Here is a 16,148-nt window from a genome sequence, read left to right on the forward strand (position 1 = left end):
CATGTTCCTCATTCATTGGCTCCAGCTGTTTACAGCATAATGGCCTCCATTACACCGCAAGAGCACATACATATGAATGAGGGCTCAGCACTTGTCTTTCTTTGCTTTCTTTATCTCCCCTGCTTGTTAACAAGTAATTTGAGTGACGTGAACTTGTTGCTGTGGTTTCAAAGGCACGGATTGGACACCTGTAGTGGTCAGAATTTCACTGCTGTGGATACGATTAGGTGGCTTTAATAAGATTACAGCTGCTTATTGAATCACCATCCCTAGATAACTGTTTAAAAAGTGTTACACACCTCCTCTCTGTCTCCCTGTCTCTTCGTATCACACACAGTGTGATTCAGAGGCAGCTGAACAGTGATCAAGGACGAGGCTAAAATGAAATAACGCTGGCTCAACAAATGTAATACTTCTTTCACAGAAAAATCTAGTGATTATTCCTGTTGTGTTCAAGCACAGCTGAAACTGTTTAAACTTTAGTGATAATGATGTGTTGAAAAATTCAGCCGTGAGACAATCACATTTGCACTTCATCTTCCTGATGAGTGAAGATCCAGAATTGCAAATAGTTTCAGCTGTCAGGATCAAGTTTTATCTGGTGGCCAAGCTAAATTAGACCTCAGATGTCGCTCATGTGGCCATATCTACTTTGAAATATTAATCGTTTACACAAAGGCATGTGCCGCTGTTCCAAAATTAGCTGGAATAAAGAATTCGGAGGCAAAGTGAGTTCAAAAGCAAATATTAAGTAAGACTTTAAACTGTTTAAGCTTGTGAGGAAGTCAGTCGGTCTCACTAATTTCTTTCTACTGAAAGCGTGTCAGTCGTCTGGATCACTTGTGTTTATCATTAAATCCGAAGCTTAAAATGCAGAGTTTGCATCTGGATTTCTGTCAAATCTAAGATTGACTTTTACGACATTAGTTTTAGAAAGTGTAAAATACATCTGACCCCATTTGTCAGTGTTTTACATTCTCAGTTGAGTGATACTGAATTAGCTAATTTTAGAAACCATCTGCTAAGCTGCTAAATATTACTGTTAGTGTGTACATAATTCAAGTGCATATAAATCACATATGGACATACGTACGTTGCTCTGAAATGATATTTGATATTTTTTTCATGTTAATTATATACAGTCAAACCAAAATTTACCTTTAACATTTCTTAATGACACATTATCACAGTTTATTTGCTATAGTTTAGAAAATGGTAATAAAATATGACAAGAACTCAAGAGTTAAACTGTGTCAGAACAAATACATCTTGATAATGTCAGATAACTATGATAGAAAGATATGTAACAAAACTGTATAATTAAAAAAAAAAATTTTTTTAATTTTTGGGTATAATATATCACAGTTTACTTTGTTTTGCTGTCCTCACTTACATAAATAAACTATAGTGTCCTGCACCCACAAGTAAAAAAATATCAAAAATCATATCTGGTCTGGTGTCTGAATAGTTTTTGGTTTAACTGTATTTTCTAGTCCTAAAACAGCACATTTTTTCATATCATCCAGCTCATAATAAGCAAAGCAGAGCATATGTTCAGTGGGGTGACCTGATTATTCTACTCTATTTGACTGATTATTATTGGATGAACTCTATTCTTATTTAGTGAAAGCTGATAACTCACAGAACAACCCAGGCTGGTTAACTGTTAAGTGCTAAATAACTATTTGCAGCATAACAAAATGACTAAGAAGGAGGAGTTTAATGTCATCGGTAGACTGCTTCAGCATGTTTTCAGATGCACAATCATCAGTAGCTGGGTCCTAGTGCTACAGTACATACATTGCAAATGACTATGGATATGAAAATATGGACATTTTTGTCTGTGGCATCTAATATTGCACCATTAGTAATAAACTTTAATCCATGCATCTAAGAAAAATCATTTGAATCATTTTTGTATAAAAGCACAAAGCTCTTCCGCAAATTATTTTATCTGATACGAATTTACAGTAGAATTTACAAATGCATTTTTTATTTTAGAGTGATAGTAAGGTGAAGGCGTGTGTATGCTCAATGTCACAGGAGACCATGGAGCCTGATTTAGCTGCTCATAACCTTATCTGTTCTCTGTCTCAAAGTGAAAGCACATCTGAAGGTCATGTTGACAGCTGTCCCAGTGCATCTTGTTTGCTGTGTAGGAAAAGATGTCTTAATGATGTCAAATGTCTAGAAGGTCAAAACTTAACCTAGCATATAAAGGGACAGAATTATTTGGAGTTAAATATAACAAGCTACAATCCCCTAAAAGGTTTCCGCTTTCAAATAAACATTCAACGCGAAATGATGCTGTTAAAAGAATCTGATGGGTAAACTGGGTTAGGACTATTTGTAGTCCACTGTTACTGCTAGTCATATTTTTTGTTCATTTCAAGCTATCTGATCCACACTGTTTTGTTCAGGTTTTTTGCATATATCTAAAATCAGACTGGTTACATGTTAGTTTGTCCAGACATGCAATGCTTTAAAATGTAAATTTATGATAGCTTTATTCATGCTCATCACGTTCATCATGTTCTGTACATTATGCTACTGAGAGTGTGTGAGAAGCCAAGTCAAATCATCAGTGTGCTATTTAAGTCAGAACGCCCTTGTTTCTTTCTCACTGCTGTGAAAATGACCCTATAAATATCCTATAGAAAGATCAAAAGCAGTGACGTTTGAACAGCCAATGAGAGGTTTATGCTTATTATAGCCTAATAATGCACGGGTCATAAACTTGTATGTATGTTTCAACTGTGCAATGCTGGATTTACATTTTCAGCTAGAGAGAGGATTTTTTCACCCTTTCAGAAATGCTGCAATGCGTCGCGCAGCACCAAGACTGGGTCAGTGTAACGCGGCTGGCGGCAATCGCCAGCTCACTGTCCCCATAGCAACAGCCAATAGATTTGCTTGCACGAGCTTTGCAATATTGTTTTGATTGCATGGAATTGAGAAGACGGCTTTCACGGGATTAGTGTATTCTTGCACGGCAGCAGGAAGAGACAAAGAATAGTGAATAAACAGTAATGAAATGCATGAAGGCAGTGATTGCATCATCCCAGTAGGGTGCAAGCTTTAATCTCAGATTTTTTGCTCTGTACAAAATCTTTGAAATAAATTATATTGTCAATAAATATGCAGATTTTCCCATCATTTTAGTGCATTTTAAGCATTTAGTGTTTTTTAACTCCTGTTTTTTTTAGGACAGAGACTTTTGCAATACAAGAGTGATGTTCTTGAGACTGTTGTGTTGGTGAATCCTTCTGAGGAGAATATTGCTATAGAGGTAATTATAAATATATTCCAATTTTTTTATTTGCATGCAACCATAAAATCATCTAAGATATTCAATTAATGTTTTACTGTCAAATATAACAGTAAGTGCATTCTCTTTCTTTTCTAGTTCAGAACCCTTCTCTGTGACTCAGCAGGACATAAGTTATTGGTCCTAAGTGGGCAAAGCACTGAACAGGGTGGTGACATTATCCTGCAAAGTGGAGTGTTTGGTTGGAAAAATTTCAGTGACATTCTCTCAAGTCGTAGGGTAAGTGGCCACTGCACTAATATAGGTACCATAATACTTCACATCATACAGATTTTTTAATTTGAATTTTAAGAAACTTAAATTTTCTTGTTTTTCTTTGTAGATTAAAGCGCTCTTAAATCAGCCATCTGCAGGTCAGCAAGCCTGTTTGACTGTGTCCTGTAAAGGAGAAGGGGGCTGGAGCTCCCTAGGGTACGTACAGGAGCAGAGCATACTGAAGTACAGACTGAACCCAGAGCCTGTGCTGCCTGAGATGGAAGGTGTGAGCGAGTTTACAGATTATGTCTCTGAGACAGTGGATGTTCCCTCTCCGTTTGAGCTCCTGGAACCACCAACCTCAGGAGGGTTCCTCAAGTTGTCTAAGCCATGCTGCTATATCTTTCCTGGAGGACGGGGCGACTCTGCTCTGTTTGCAGTCAATGGTTTTAACATTTTAATCGATGGTGGATCAGACCGAAAATCTTGCTTCTGGAAGCTGGTCAGACATTTGGATAGGATTGATTCTGTTCTCCTTACCCACATAGGAGCAGATAACCTCGCTGGTATAAATGGACTGTTACATAGAAAAATTGCAGAGCAGGAGGAAGAGAAAAAACGTGGTTCAAATACTTATGGAGACTGGATGAAAAACCTGATCTCGCCAGAACTTGGTGTTGTGTTCTTTAATGTTCCAGACAAGCTGAAGGCGCCTGAATCCACGCTGAAAGCAAAGAGGAGCATTGAGGAGGCCTCTCTCACGTTGCAGTATCTTCACAAACTGGGCATCAAACCTGAGCCTCTATACAGAGTTATGAGCAACACAATTGAGCCTTTAACACTCTTTCACAAGTTGGGTGTTGGGAAACTAGACATGTATATCCTAAATCCTCTCAAGGACAGTAAGGAAATGCAATTCTTCATGCAGAAGTGGGCTGGTAACAGTAAAGCTAAGACTGGCATTGTCCTGGCCAATGGCAAAGAGGGTGAGATTTCAGTTCCTTACCTCACATCAGTGACAGCTCTGGTTGTGTGGGTACCTGCCAATCCAACTGAAAAGATAGTCAGAGTGCTGTTTCCGGGAAATGCCCCACAAAACAAAATATTCGAGGGGCTGGAAAAGCTGAGGCATCTCGATTTCTTGCGATATCCAGTAGCCACTCAAAAGGACATGTCATCTGGAGCTCCACCTCCACTGATTAAACAAACTAAAATGAAGCTGAGAACCGACAGCAAAGAAAGTCTTAAATCGTCCCCGAAAATGTCTTCCACCACGAAAGCAAGCAAGAAAGAGGCCAACGAAGACATTGAGTCAAAGAGTGACTCTGTAAAAGAGAATAAAGTTGAAAAGAAAGAAAAGAAAATAAAAGAGACTGTTAAAACTCCCAAACCACTCAAACCCAAGACAGCATCACCCGATTCACTTAAGCAAGAGAAAAAAAAGCTGCTGAGAGAAAAATCTCCAAAAAAACTTACCAAGGAGAAAGTGTCTAAGATGGAGGAAAAGAAAGATCAGGAAAAGAAAGACACAAAGAAAGAAAAGGTAGATGTAAAAAAAGAGGACATTAAAAAAGAACTCAAAGGTAAGGAGGAAAAGAAAAAAGAAAAAGAAAAAACTAAGCCAGAGTTTAGAAAAATCACAAAACCTGACTTAAAGCCCTTCACCCCTGAAGTCCGGAAGACACTGAACAAAGCAAAGGTTCAAGTGAAGCCTAAAACAGAAAAAACTAAAGCTGCAAAAGAGCAAGAAAACAGGCCAGCTGCTAAGCAAGCTTCAATAGAAAAACGGGAGAGTGAGAGGTCATTAGTCTCCTCTCCAGAAGATCTTACCAAGGATTTTGAAGCCTTGCGACTGGAGGAGGAGCTTTCCAAGCCCACAGAGAGCAAAGTGCTCCCAAATTTTCCACCTGTGGCGGACAGTGTTGTCCCTCACATTGAATCTCCTGATGAGGGAATAACTACAACTGATGTTGAGACAGAGTCCCCTCATGAGGAAAGAGTACCATATGGAGTAAATGAAATTAAATCCCCCTCTAAAACCACTGATAGATTTGAGGATGAAGGTGCAGCTACAGAAGATGACATAGAGGATGACTATACAACGAAACAGAAAAGTGCTAAAACATCTGACGTTTTGGAGATGGGTGAAAATAAACAATGGCAAGAGAAGGCAAAAGAAGAAGAGAAAGAGTTTGAGCTGAAACCCAGAAAGAGTGACAGTGAAGAAGAGGAGGATGTGATTGAGAAAGCAGAGCTAGAGGAGGCAGAGGATTTAGTACATGAGGATGAACTCAAGTACAAATCTGACGAGGCTAAGAAAGAAAAACTTAGAAAGGACTGGGAGACAAAACAAAGTGACGTTAAATCTGCCAAACCTCTGGGTGCTGCAGAGCATGTTTCTTTCATCCAAGATGAGACCATTCCAGGTTACTCTGAGACAGAGCAGACCATTTCTGATGAGGAGATTAATGAGGAAACAGAGGAGCGAATCCCTCATCTTCAGTATGATGTCGGCTCTTATGACATCTCAGTTCCTGATGAACCAGGGACTTTTGACACCATCCATGGAATGAAACCACCAACCATATCTGTTGCTTCAGAGTTATCATCAAAAGGTTTCGCAGTAGACCAGGAGCCAGTCCTATCAGCTTACGCAACCAATATAATTGCAGCTCCATTGGCAGAAGAAGAGCATATATCATCAGCCACCTCCATCACTGAATATGACAAATTGTCATCTTTTGCAACATCTGTTACTGAAGATCAGTCTATAGCATCTGTGACAGCACCACCGACTGAAGATGCAGGAAAAAGCTCTTTACTCTTAGATACTGTAAATAGCATACCATCATCCGTACAGACAGACGCCACTCAAGGAAAGGAGTACCTCCACTCTGCTGGAACTATTTCTCCAACATCTTCCTTAGAGGAGGATAAGTGTTTTAAATCACCTCCTTCAGAAGAATATCAACCCATTGTGGTAGAAACAGAAGCTACAGTAAAGGCAGCTGTTCCTGCAAATTATGAGGATGAAGAGGATGAGGAAGAGGATGAGGATCAGACACCGAATGTTGATATGCCACTTGGGAAGCTCCATGAGGGTTATGCATCTGCTGCCATGCTCGAAGACACCGAACAAGCTTCTGATAAATTTCCCTCATCAACAGCACCTATTTCTCCTCAGATGATATATGTTGGCACACAAGAAAAAGATGAAAAGGAAATCTCACTCTCTAAGGATGAATCTAAATTGGGCGCCTCAGAGAAAAGTTTGTCCTTCTCACAAAATTTGCCTTGCGCCTCAGAGACGAGTATTATTTCAGAGAGTGAAGAAAGATGCCTCAGCCCAGATGACAGCACTGTGAGGTTTGCCTCACCTACACAATCGGGACCGACCAGCAGTAGCTACTCTCCCACTGAGGAGAGGCCACAAAAGCCACTGATTATGGACAAAGAGGAAAAACTAGATAAGGAGACGTTTGATTCTCAGAGGTGTTTGGCCCAAGAGGCTCCTGCTGACAAAAAGTCTGTGAAAATAATTGATGATGAAGTGGATCCTTTTGGAAAGGAATTCTCCAGCACTAAAACAGCAATATATGACTCAGAAGAGGATGAAGAGGAAGAGAAAGAGGATTATTATGAAAAAGAAAGCTATAAAGTGTGTAGTAAAACTAAATACAAAGAGGAGAGGGAGTGCACTTTCCTCGATGAAGAATTCTCTGAAGAGACATCACCCCTAAAAGAGGAGAAGCTGTTTGAGAAAGAAAAAGAATCTGTGGATAAGGAGGATAAACCACAAAATGTGCCCTACTTGGGCCACGAGTACAAATCCCAGATGCTTAGCTCAGGAGAGGAAGATGAAAGTGAAACTGAAGATGGTACTTACTCAAGCGTAAATGTACCACAGGGCAAGTTAGATTCCATGTCACCAAGCCAAGGCAAAGAGGATGTGTCATTCTCAGAGATAGATGACCCTAAAGTGATTTCTAAAGACAGCGATAAAAGTGTTCACTTCAACTTGTATTCCTTCCCTGAGTGTGAGAAAAGCCTCAAAGGGGAAATCGAGAGGGTGGTTAGGCAAGATACACCCTATGTTGGGAAAAGCTTTACATACTCTGATGTGTACGACAGTAAATCAAGTTCAGTGGATTCCTACTCTCCAAATCAGCCAAAGGAGCACACTTTTGATGATACTGATATTACTCCAAAGAAAACAGAAAAGGACGATTCCCTAGATTTTTCCACTGGCAAGATTTCTGACCTTAAAGCATCAGATGAAAAGGAAACATCATCAGCTTTATACAGCGAAACACAAAGTATATATGTGACACCACCGGTAAAGGATACACCTGAAGGAACATTTTCTGAGAAAGTAAAGGAAGTTGAAGAAAAGACAACTGAGAAAACCCCATCTGTTTCAACGGAGAGAGACCCATTTTCAATTAAATTCGAAAAGCCAGATTTCAGTGGAATGGCAGAGGGTGGTGCATCACAGTCAGGCCATTATGCAACTGATAGCTTCAGCTCTGATTACAGTGCTAAAAGTATGAGTTCTGTGATAGGCCAATCTATGTATAGCACAAAAGAAGTCATGGCTGGAGACAGGAAGATGTTTGCTGATGGAGAGGATGAAGATGAAGAAGACGAGGAAGATGAAGATGATGAGGATGAGGAGTATGGGGAGCATGTAAGTGATAGTGATACAGAGAAAGGTGCCAAAGACAGACAAGAGAAAGATGCCCAGCACTTTCTAAGTAGTGACATCACCAGTGTACCTACTCAGTTCCAGGATGAAAAGAAAGACACCATTGCACAGGACTACAGCTTTGGCTCTGACACCTATGGGAAATCCTTAGGTTCAACAACATTTGAATCCACTCTAAGCCATGAGGTCCCCAAGGACTCATTGCAGACTGTTAAAGGTGATGCCTCATCTTTTCCTACTGAAAGTCATATTACAGGCTCATCTAGATTTGAACATTCTTCAAGCGAGGAGAGAGATGAGTTTGTCGAAAATTATGATAAAAATGTCAAGTCATATTTACCCTTTTCAACAAAGTCTGCTGAGGATAAATTCTCTACTCACTATGACGGCAAAGATCTTGAGTTCGACAAGCAAAAAACACCAGATGGAGCAGAGAAAAAAACAGGAGATCCTGTTTCATTGGGCTTTAGTTATACAACTATGTCAGCCACAGCATATTCCTCGTCCTCTTCTTACAGTCATTCCTCATCAGCTTCAGCATCTCTGTCCACTAGCCGCCAGTTTGGAGATGAGATAGAGACTCCAGCCAGTACTGGATTTGAGTACTCATCTTTCAAAGATGAACATTCACCAGTAATGGACTCACCCTTCTCTAGTTCTGGTGGACAGGCTAAGGATGAATATTTAGAAGTGTCCGAAAAGCTGACCACCGCAACCACTACAGCTGAATCCACCCCTAGCCTTGCGAGATTCTCACCATTATCACCTTTTGAGGAGATCAAGCCTTTCCCTCCACTTGCTGGTACTAGTATAAGTGATAAAAAAGAGCCTGCCTACTCTACAAGCAATATTTCAGATCAAGGTCCACAAAGTCAGTGCTTTTACAAATCAGAGTGGGATGAGGATTCAAGATTACAAGATGAGTTTGGTGCAACTGGACCTTATACCTCAATGCCTCCAACCACACAGAAAGACACCATGCCTGAAGATCTGTATGGTGCGTCTTCAACACTTCAATTTGAGTGCCCTGAAAAACAATACTATGAGGACACAGAAAGTAGTGAAGAGGAGGACGATTATATGTACGAAACTGAACAGGATAAACTGCAGTACCAAAGATCTCCACTTGCAGCTCAATCAGACAAGAAAGATACCACATTTTCTTTGGGTGAGACACTAACAAAAGACATATCTTCTGGCTTGGGAGCCACTATCCCAGATGCGCTTACCTCACATACATCCTCTTTCCCCGAGCCCTCCAAGCCAGATACAACAAACGGACCTGCAGAAGTTAGTCTGAGTGCACCAGAGGCTTTTGGAGGATCTGGCAAGGTGTCAAAAATAGCGATGCAAAGCCAAGAATTTGACGTGAAGAAAATTAGAAGCCCAAGTGAATGGGAAATGCAGCAGCAACGAGACATCTGCCCAGGAGCATCCCCACCTCATTATCGTCATGAAGATGAGTATGAAGAAGAAGAAGAGACTGAGCCAGAGCACCCAGCCCGTCCTCTCTCTCTTTCATCCACAGACCAACCTTTCCAAACTTCCTATTACACAGATGATCCAAGCAGACATGATGACTCTGACTATCCTTCAGATGTTGGTATCCGTCCCCATCCATCCACAGCTTCTCCAGGCTATTCCTCCTGTGAGTACAAGCAGAGGAGAGGAGACACATCTCCATCTTTTATCAACCCAAGCTTATGTCAACTTTCAAGCGATGAAGAAAATGAGGAAGAGAGAAGCCAAGGTTCCGATCAACAGCAACCTTCAGGGAAGACCAGATCTCACAAACAACCCCGTCACCACTCTCACAGTCATCATGGCGAGGACAGCGAATCGCAACACTTCTCTGGAGCCATGGCTGCAGGGATTAGTGCCAGTGGCGAGGACACACCTCCAACCTCTATCAGTGAGCCACTGCATTCCCAGTCAGATTCTGATGTACCACCAGGTACGGAAGAGTGTCCATCAATCACAGCAGAAGGAAACAATGACTCTGATGAGGATGCAGATTACCTGCCTGTAGATAAATCATCTGGAGCTTATGGAGGGAAGCATTACTCATCTAGGTCACCTGATAAAAATCACGATCCCTTCCCATCACCAATGATGGACCCTGCTCCTTGTCCCCCTCGCCCTGATGTATGTATGGTTGATCCTGAAGCTCTATCAAGCTTAACTGACAAACCAATCAAGAAAGATTCCAAATCAAAGGGTTTGCGTAAATTAGGTAAGACAAAGTCCTCATCTCCTGCTCGGAAGACTGATGCCAGGCGGAAGAGGTCCCCATCCAAGGAGCCCTCCACTCACACCACTTCTCTTAGGAAAAAGGAAATGGAAGACGATCTGTCAAGGTCAAGCCACAACACCGGGAAAGGCCTTGTCAATGGCTATAAGAACAGTGCAGGTATGAACATAAATATTTGAATATTTAAGGATTAGTTCACTTCCAGAATAACAATTTCCTGATAATTTACTCAATTCCATGTCATCCAAGATGTTCATGTCTTACTTTTTTCAGTCAAACAGAAATAAAGGTTTTTGAGTAAAATTATGTCTAACGGTCCATCGAAGGTCCAAATTTCAGTTTTAATGCAGCTTCAAAAGGGCTCTACATGGTCTCAGCCAAGCAATGTGTCTGATCTAGTACAACGATTGGTCATTTTCTAAAAAAAATAAAATAAAAATGTATATAATAAAATGTGATGTTTTTCACCCTACCCTCCCTTTTTGAACTGAAGTACACAGTCGAAGAACTAATTGTGCGTGACCTTTCTAATATGATTATGTAATGGGTTGAGCTTGAGCTAGTGCAAGATGTGTTTTTGTGGTTAAAATGTATTTCGCATTTCGCTAAATAAGACACTTTTTCCTAGGCTGGGATTGTGTGGAGCCCTATGAAGCTGCACTGAAACTACAATTTAGACCTTCAACCCACTAATTCCCATTGAAGTGCACTATATGGGGAAAATTCCTGGAATGTTTTCCTCAAAACCCTTAATTTCTTTTTGACTGAAAAAAGAAAGACATGAACATCTTGGATGACATGGGGGTGCGCAAATTATCAGGAAATTTTAATTCTGAAAGTGAATCTTTTAAAATCTTTTGTTTTGTTGCCAACATCACACTGACAGCAAGTTTTTGTTCATTTTAATTTTCTAACAGGTTCTGCAAAATTGAGTGCATCTGTGCCCCCTGGTCCTCCTATCTATGTGGATCTGGCCTACATTCCCAACCACTGCAGTGCTAAAAATGTGGACCAGGAGTTTTTCAAACGTGTTCGCTCTGCATATTATGTAGTGAGCGGAAACGACTCCAGCAATGGAGAACCGAGCCGCAATGTACTAGATGCCTTGCTAGAGGGAAAGGCACAGTGGGGATCCAATCTACAGGTATAATACTCAGTAATTGCTCTCTCTGTGGTAATTTCATGGAAATTTTATAGATGCTATGCACATAAATAATCCGGTCGATGTCTTACTCTCTCCTACTTGTAGGTGACATTGATACCTACTCATGACACAGAAGTGACCCGCGAATGGTATCAGCAGACCCATGAGAAGCAACAGGAGCTGAACATCATGGTCCTGGCCAGCAGCAGCACAGTTGTGATGCAGGACGAATCATTCCCAGCCTGCAAAATAGAGTTCTAAATTCAACATGGCTCCCAGGTTCACATCTTTACTCTCAAATGGTCCGTTACAGCCTTAATTGTAGTTTACTCAGTGTGAATATCTTAACCTTTTGCTTTTTAACTTCCCATGGTTTAAAACAGCACATTGTCTATTGCCCAAAAACCCCAGTCAAATGGTGTAAACGTTAATTATTATTTCTTAGAGATGAAAGTTACTACAGTGTAGGAGAACAGAAGGAAGACGTGCCTTTCACTATATATTTTTCAGGGTGGCTTCTCCCTTTACGTTGTACAATACATACATACGCACATACATAAATGGGTCTCTACAATTCTTAACCCTTAGATGAAAACCCTAGTTTTTATGGTTACATTCCCAGTTGTAATTTTATACTAAACAGGGTTACCAAATAGTAAGTCAATCTATAGCCTTGTTTACAATGAGATTTAACTAAAGCACAAATATACCTCTTCACTTACTTTCAAACAGAAACATCAGAAATTCCCTAATGCTGCAGCTAAACTGGTTTTCATCTGATTAGTTAATGTATTGTTCTCAATGATATTGTTGCTTTGAGGCCCTAAGTTACAAATCCTGCATCATCATCCTTTATAGTTCACTATACATGAAATAATCATCTATTAATCAAGTTATTACACATTCAGATACCTACTGTGCGAATCGCAATTGAGGCTATATACCTCAGCAGAGAGATTAACAAATACCTGGGTGCTAGTATTTCAGAATTAGCAATTTAGTAAACAATTAAGAATTCAAATACATAAGCTGGAGATGTGTGCACAAATTACTTTACATTCCTAACTTTGCAGATTAATGCTTTGAATTTGTATAGTAGAATGAAGGGATCAACGACAACATTAAAATCATAACAAAATAATATTCAAAATTCTGTTTGTAAACTGATGCTGAAAAACAACTGAATGAAGAATATGTTTAGATGGTAAGTTCACCGATTAAGTGGAAGTACTGCAGTCAAATCTTATTTTCTCATTAAATGATGTATAAAGTGTATGTTCACAGAGTTTGATTATTTTTAGTGGTTATGAAGTTCCGATATATGTTTTATTACTGATTTTATCCAATTTTGAAGAAAATTCATTATATTCATTAGCACCTTACAATGATTTCCCCTTGATTTCTATTGGTTACAAAATGTATATAAGACAAAATTGCTTACTGTAAAGGAATGGAAAGAACGGATGACTGAGAATACATATGTAAGCCAAAGTTTCCGGCAATAGAAATGCATGGTGTTTAATGAATAATCTATGTATGGAAAACTTTTCTATGTCTTTGCATAGGGTTGAAAGATGTGAGCAATGGATACTGCACTTAAACCTATTCCAAAAATGTTCTAGTGTGTTTCAACTTGTTCAAAGCACATTGTGGCTTTTATATGGGAAAAACTTAATCTCAACTATTATTTGCAAGAGCTCTTACTTTACAGTCCGTATAAAAATGAATTCTTCACCACTGATTGAAAGACGTGGTATTAGAAGAATTACCAGTAACAGTTAGAAAACATGCTGTCATGAAACACCCAGAATGGCAGATGTTTGTTTGTTTTTTTTTGTACAAAAGTAACTGATTTAAAGAAGTACTTCACTTTCAGAACAAAAATTTACAGATAATGTACTCATCCCCTTCCAAGATGTTCATGACTTTCTTTCTTCAGTCGTAAGTATAACATTTCAGGATTTCTCTCCAATAATGGACTTCTATGGTGCCCCATGAGTTTGAACTTCCAAAATGCAGCTTTAAAGGGCTCTAAACGATCACAGCCGAGAAAAGGGTCTTATCTAGCAAAATGAGGGGTTATTTTCTAAAAAAAAAAAAAAAAAAAGTACAATTTATATACTTTTTAACCTCAAATGCCCGTCTTTTCTAGCTCTGGAAGATGAGCATTTCAGGATTTCTCTCAATATAATGGACTTCTATGGTACCCCTGAGTTTGAACTTCCAAAATGCAGCTTTAAAGGGCTCTAAACGATCACAGCAGAGGAAAGAAGGGTCTTATCTAGCAAAACGATGGGTTATTTTCTAAAATAAAATACAATTTATATATTTTTTAACCTCAAATGCCAGTCATTTGAGATTAAAAATTATATAAGTTGTAAATGTTTTTAGAAAATAACCGATCGCTTTGCTAGATGAGACCTTTCTTCCTTGGCTGGGATCATTTAGAGCCCTTTGAAGCTGCATTTAAACGACATTTTGGAAGTTCAAACTCAGTAGAAGTCCATTATCTGGAGAGAAATCCTGAAATGTTTTTCTCAAAAAACACCATTTCTTTACGACTGAAGAAAGAAAGACATGAACATCTTGGATGACAAGAGGGTGAGTACATTATCTCTAAATTTTTGTTCTGAAAGTGAACTACTCCTTTAATGATAGTGCTGGTTTAAGCTCAGGATCAAAAATGAGAGGGATGATGATCTTGTACCATTATCTGATGAATAAAAAACTCTGTAAAAGTACTGTATGCATTGCATGTATATTACCATGAGGTTGAACATGCATTTGAGCACTGCTATGCTTTTAGATGCTTGGCTTAACTCCTTTATTAAAGAAGGAAGGTTGTAAGTGAAAATGACGTTTTTTCAGTTACTTTTAAACCGAAATTGAATCTCTAACCTTCGCACTTTTCATGGAATTATTTAAAAGCTGTTTTTTCAATTATGATTTTAATAGTCTTGTTCAATAATCTATAAGATTCAATTGTTGACCTTCATCTTTGCAGAAATGTGCAGAGTTACAACAAGACAGAAAATGCTTCAGCATAATCCTTTCTATTTCTCTGAGGAACAGTGTATGAGGATTTCCAGTTAATACTTGCCTCTAATGTTTTTAAGGTGCTGTAACTTTTGAGCTACTGGTTATTTGGCTGTGCTGCAGAGATGTTCTGCCTGACATGGTGAAATCCAGATGTGACTTCGCAGTACCACAGAAATTAACAAACACATACAAGTACCAGACTGCAGACTGCCAGATCAAGTGACTAGATCACTGATCACATTTTATATTCAAGATTTGTAAGTGTCCGTGTGATTCTTTTCTTTTGTTTCTTTTTTTATTTCTTTTGAAGATGAAAACTAAATGTTTCAAAAAAAAAATTGAAGAATAAAATAGTCATGATGTGCTGTGCAAAACATCCCTTAGTTGCAATGTTGAGTTTGCCATCTCAATAGCATCGAAACTTTGAAATCTAGCATTCCATTGAGCCTAGCTGTTTAATGCATGTGACCTTAAGTTTGAACTTGTATGTAATAGTTCATAGTTATATTAAATAAAGTACTATTTTAAACATATATTTAAATGATAATTGTCTCAACTGTACTGAAAGGCACATATAACCAGGCCGCGCTATCATTTCCAGCGTGCAGTGTTGTTAAAAAAAAAATTGTGTACTTGGATTTATTTTTCATTTTTTCATATTTTCATGACATTTGCTTTCATTTCTCTTTTTTATGTGCAATACTCTGTATCTTTCTTTAAGCTCTCTAAATGAGTGTCTACAAATATGTTGTAGAAAGGTAAACCTGATAATCACTAATAAAATGTTAATGGAAACATCAGCCAGTTTCTGCCTTTCCTTGAGTCAGCTGTCAAAGAATTATGAAATGTCTCCATTGAAACTAAAACATGAGAATACAGTTTATAGTGATTATTATGTAGTTTGTTACACCACCAGTTAAAAGTTTTTGGACAGTATGATTTTGAACGTTTTTTGAAGATCTCTCTTCTGGTCACCAAGCCTGCATTTATTCGATCCAAAGTACACCAAAAACAGTACTCTTGTGAAATATTTTTACTTTTTTAATTAACATGTTTTCTATTTGAATATATTTTAAAATGTAAATTATTCCTGTGATCACATTTTCAGCACTATTACTCCAGTCTTCAGTTGCCACGTGATGCTTCAGAAATCATTCTAATATGATGATTTGCTGTTCAAGGAACATTTATTATTATTATTATCAATATTCAAAACAGTTGAGTACCTTTTTAGGATTCTTTGATCAATAGAAATATCCAAAGATCAGCATTTATCTGAAATAAAATCCTTTTGTAACATTATACATGATACCGTTCAAGAGAAATTATAGAAAGTAATACTTTATTTAGAAAGATATATTTATTCAGATAAATTATGTTCTTCTGAAATTTCTATTAATCAAAGAAACCTGAAAAAAATCTACTCAGCTGTTTTCAACATAATAATATTAATGATGTTTTTGAGCAGCAAATCAGAATATCAGAA

The 16,148-nt window shown here is 38.5% G+C and overlaps 1 protein-coding gene across 3 annotated transcripts; it reads left to right on the forward strand.

Moving 5' to 3' along the window:
* The first annotated feature begins 3,729 nt into the window (after positions 1 to 3,729).
* map1aa (microtubule-associated protein 1Aa) lies at positions 3,730 to 15,462 on the forward strand. 3 transcript variants are annotated; one of them, XM_073835956.1, is made up of 4 exons: positions 3,730 to 10,638; positions 11,397 to 11,623; positions 11,729 to 11,902; positions 14,740 to 15,462. In XM_073835956.1, exons 1-3 carry the CDS (start codon positions 3,801 to 3,803, stop codon positions 11,882 to 11,884), a joined length of 7,221 nt encoding a protein of 2,406 aa, XP_073692057.1. In that variant the 5' UTR covers positions 3,730 to 3,800; the 3' UTR covers positions 11,885 to 11,902; positions 14,740 to 15,462. The 3 variants fall into 3 exon arrangements, with proteins under 3 accessions (XP_073692057.1, XP_073692056.1, XP_073692055.1); XM_073835955.1 differs by having other exon boundaries at positions 3,731 to 10,638; positions 11,729 to 11,925; XM_073835954.1 differs by having other exon boundaries at positions 3,731 to 10,638; positions 11,729 to 15,462.
* The last annotated feature ends 686 nt before the right edge of the window (positions 15,463 to 16,148 follow it).

Source organism: Garra rufa, chromosome 3, assembly GCF_049309525.1.
Source record: "Garra rufa chromosome 3, GarRuf1.0, whole genome shotgun sequence".
Lineage (NCBI taxonomy): Eukaryota > Metazoa > Chordata > Actinopteri > Cypriniformes > Cyprinidae > Garra > Garra rufa.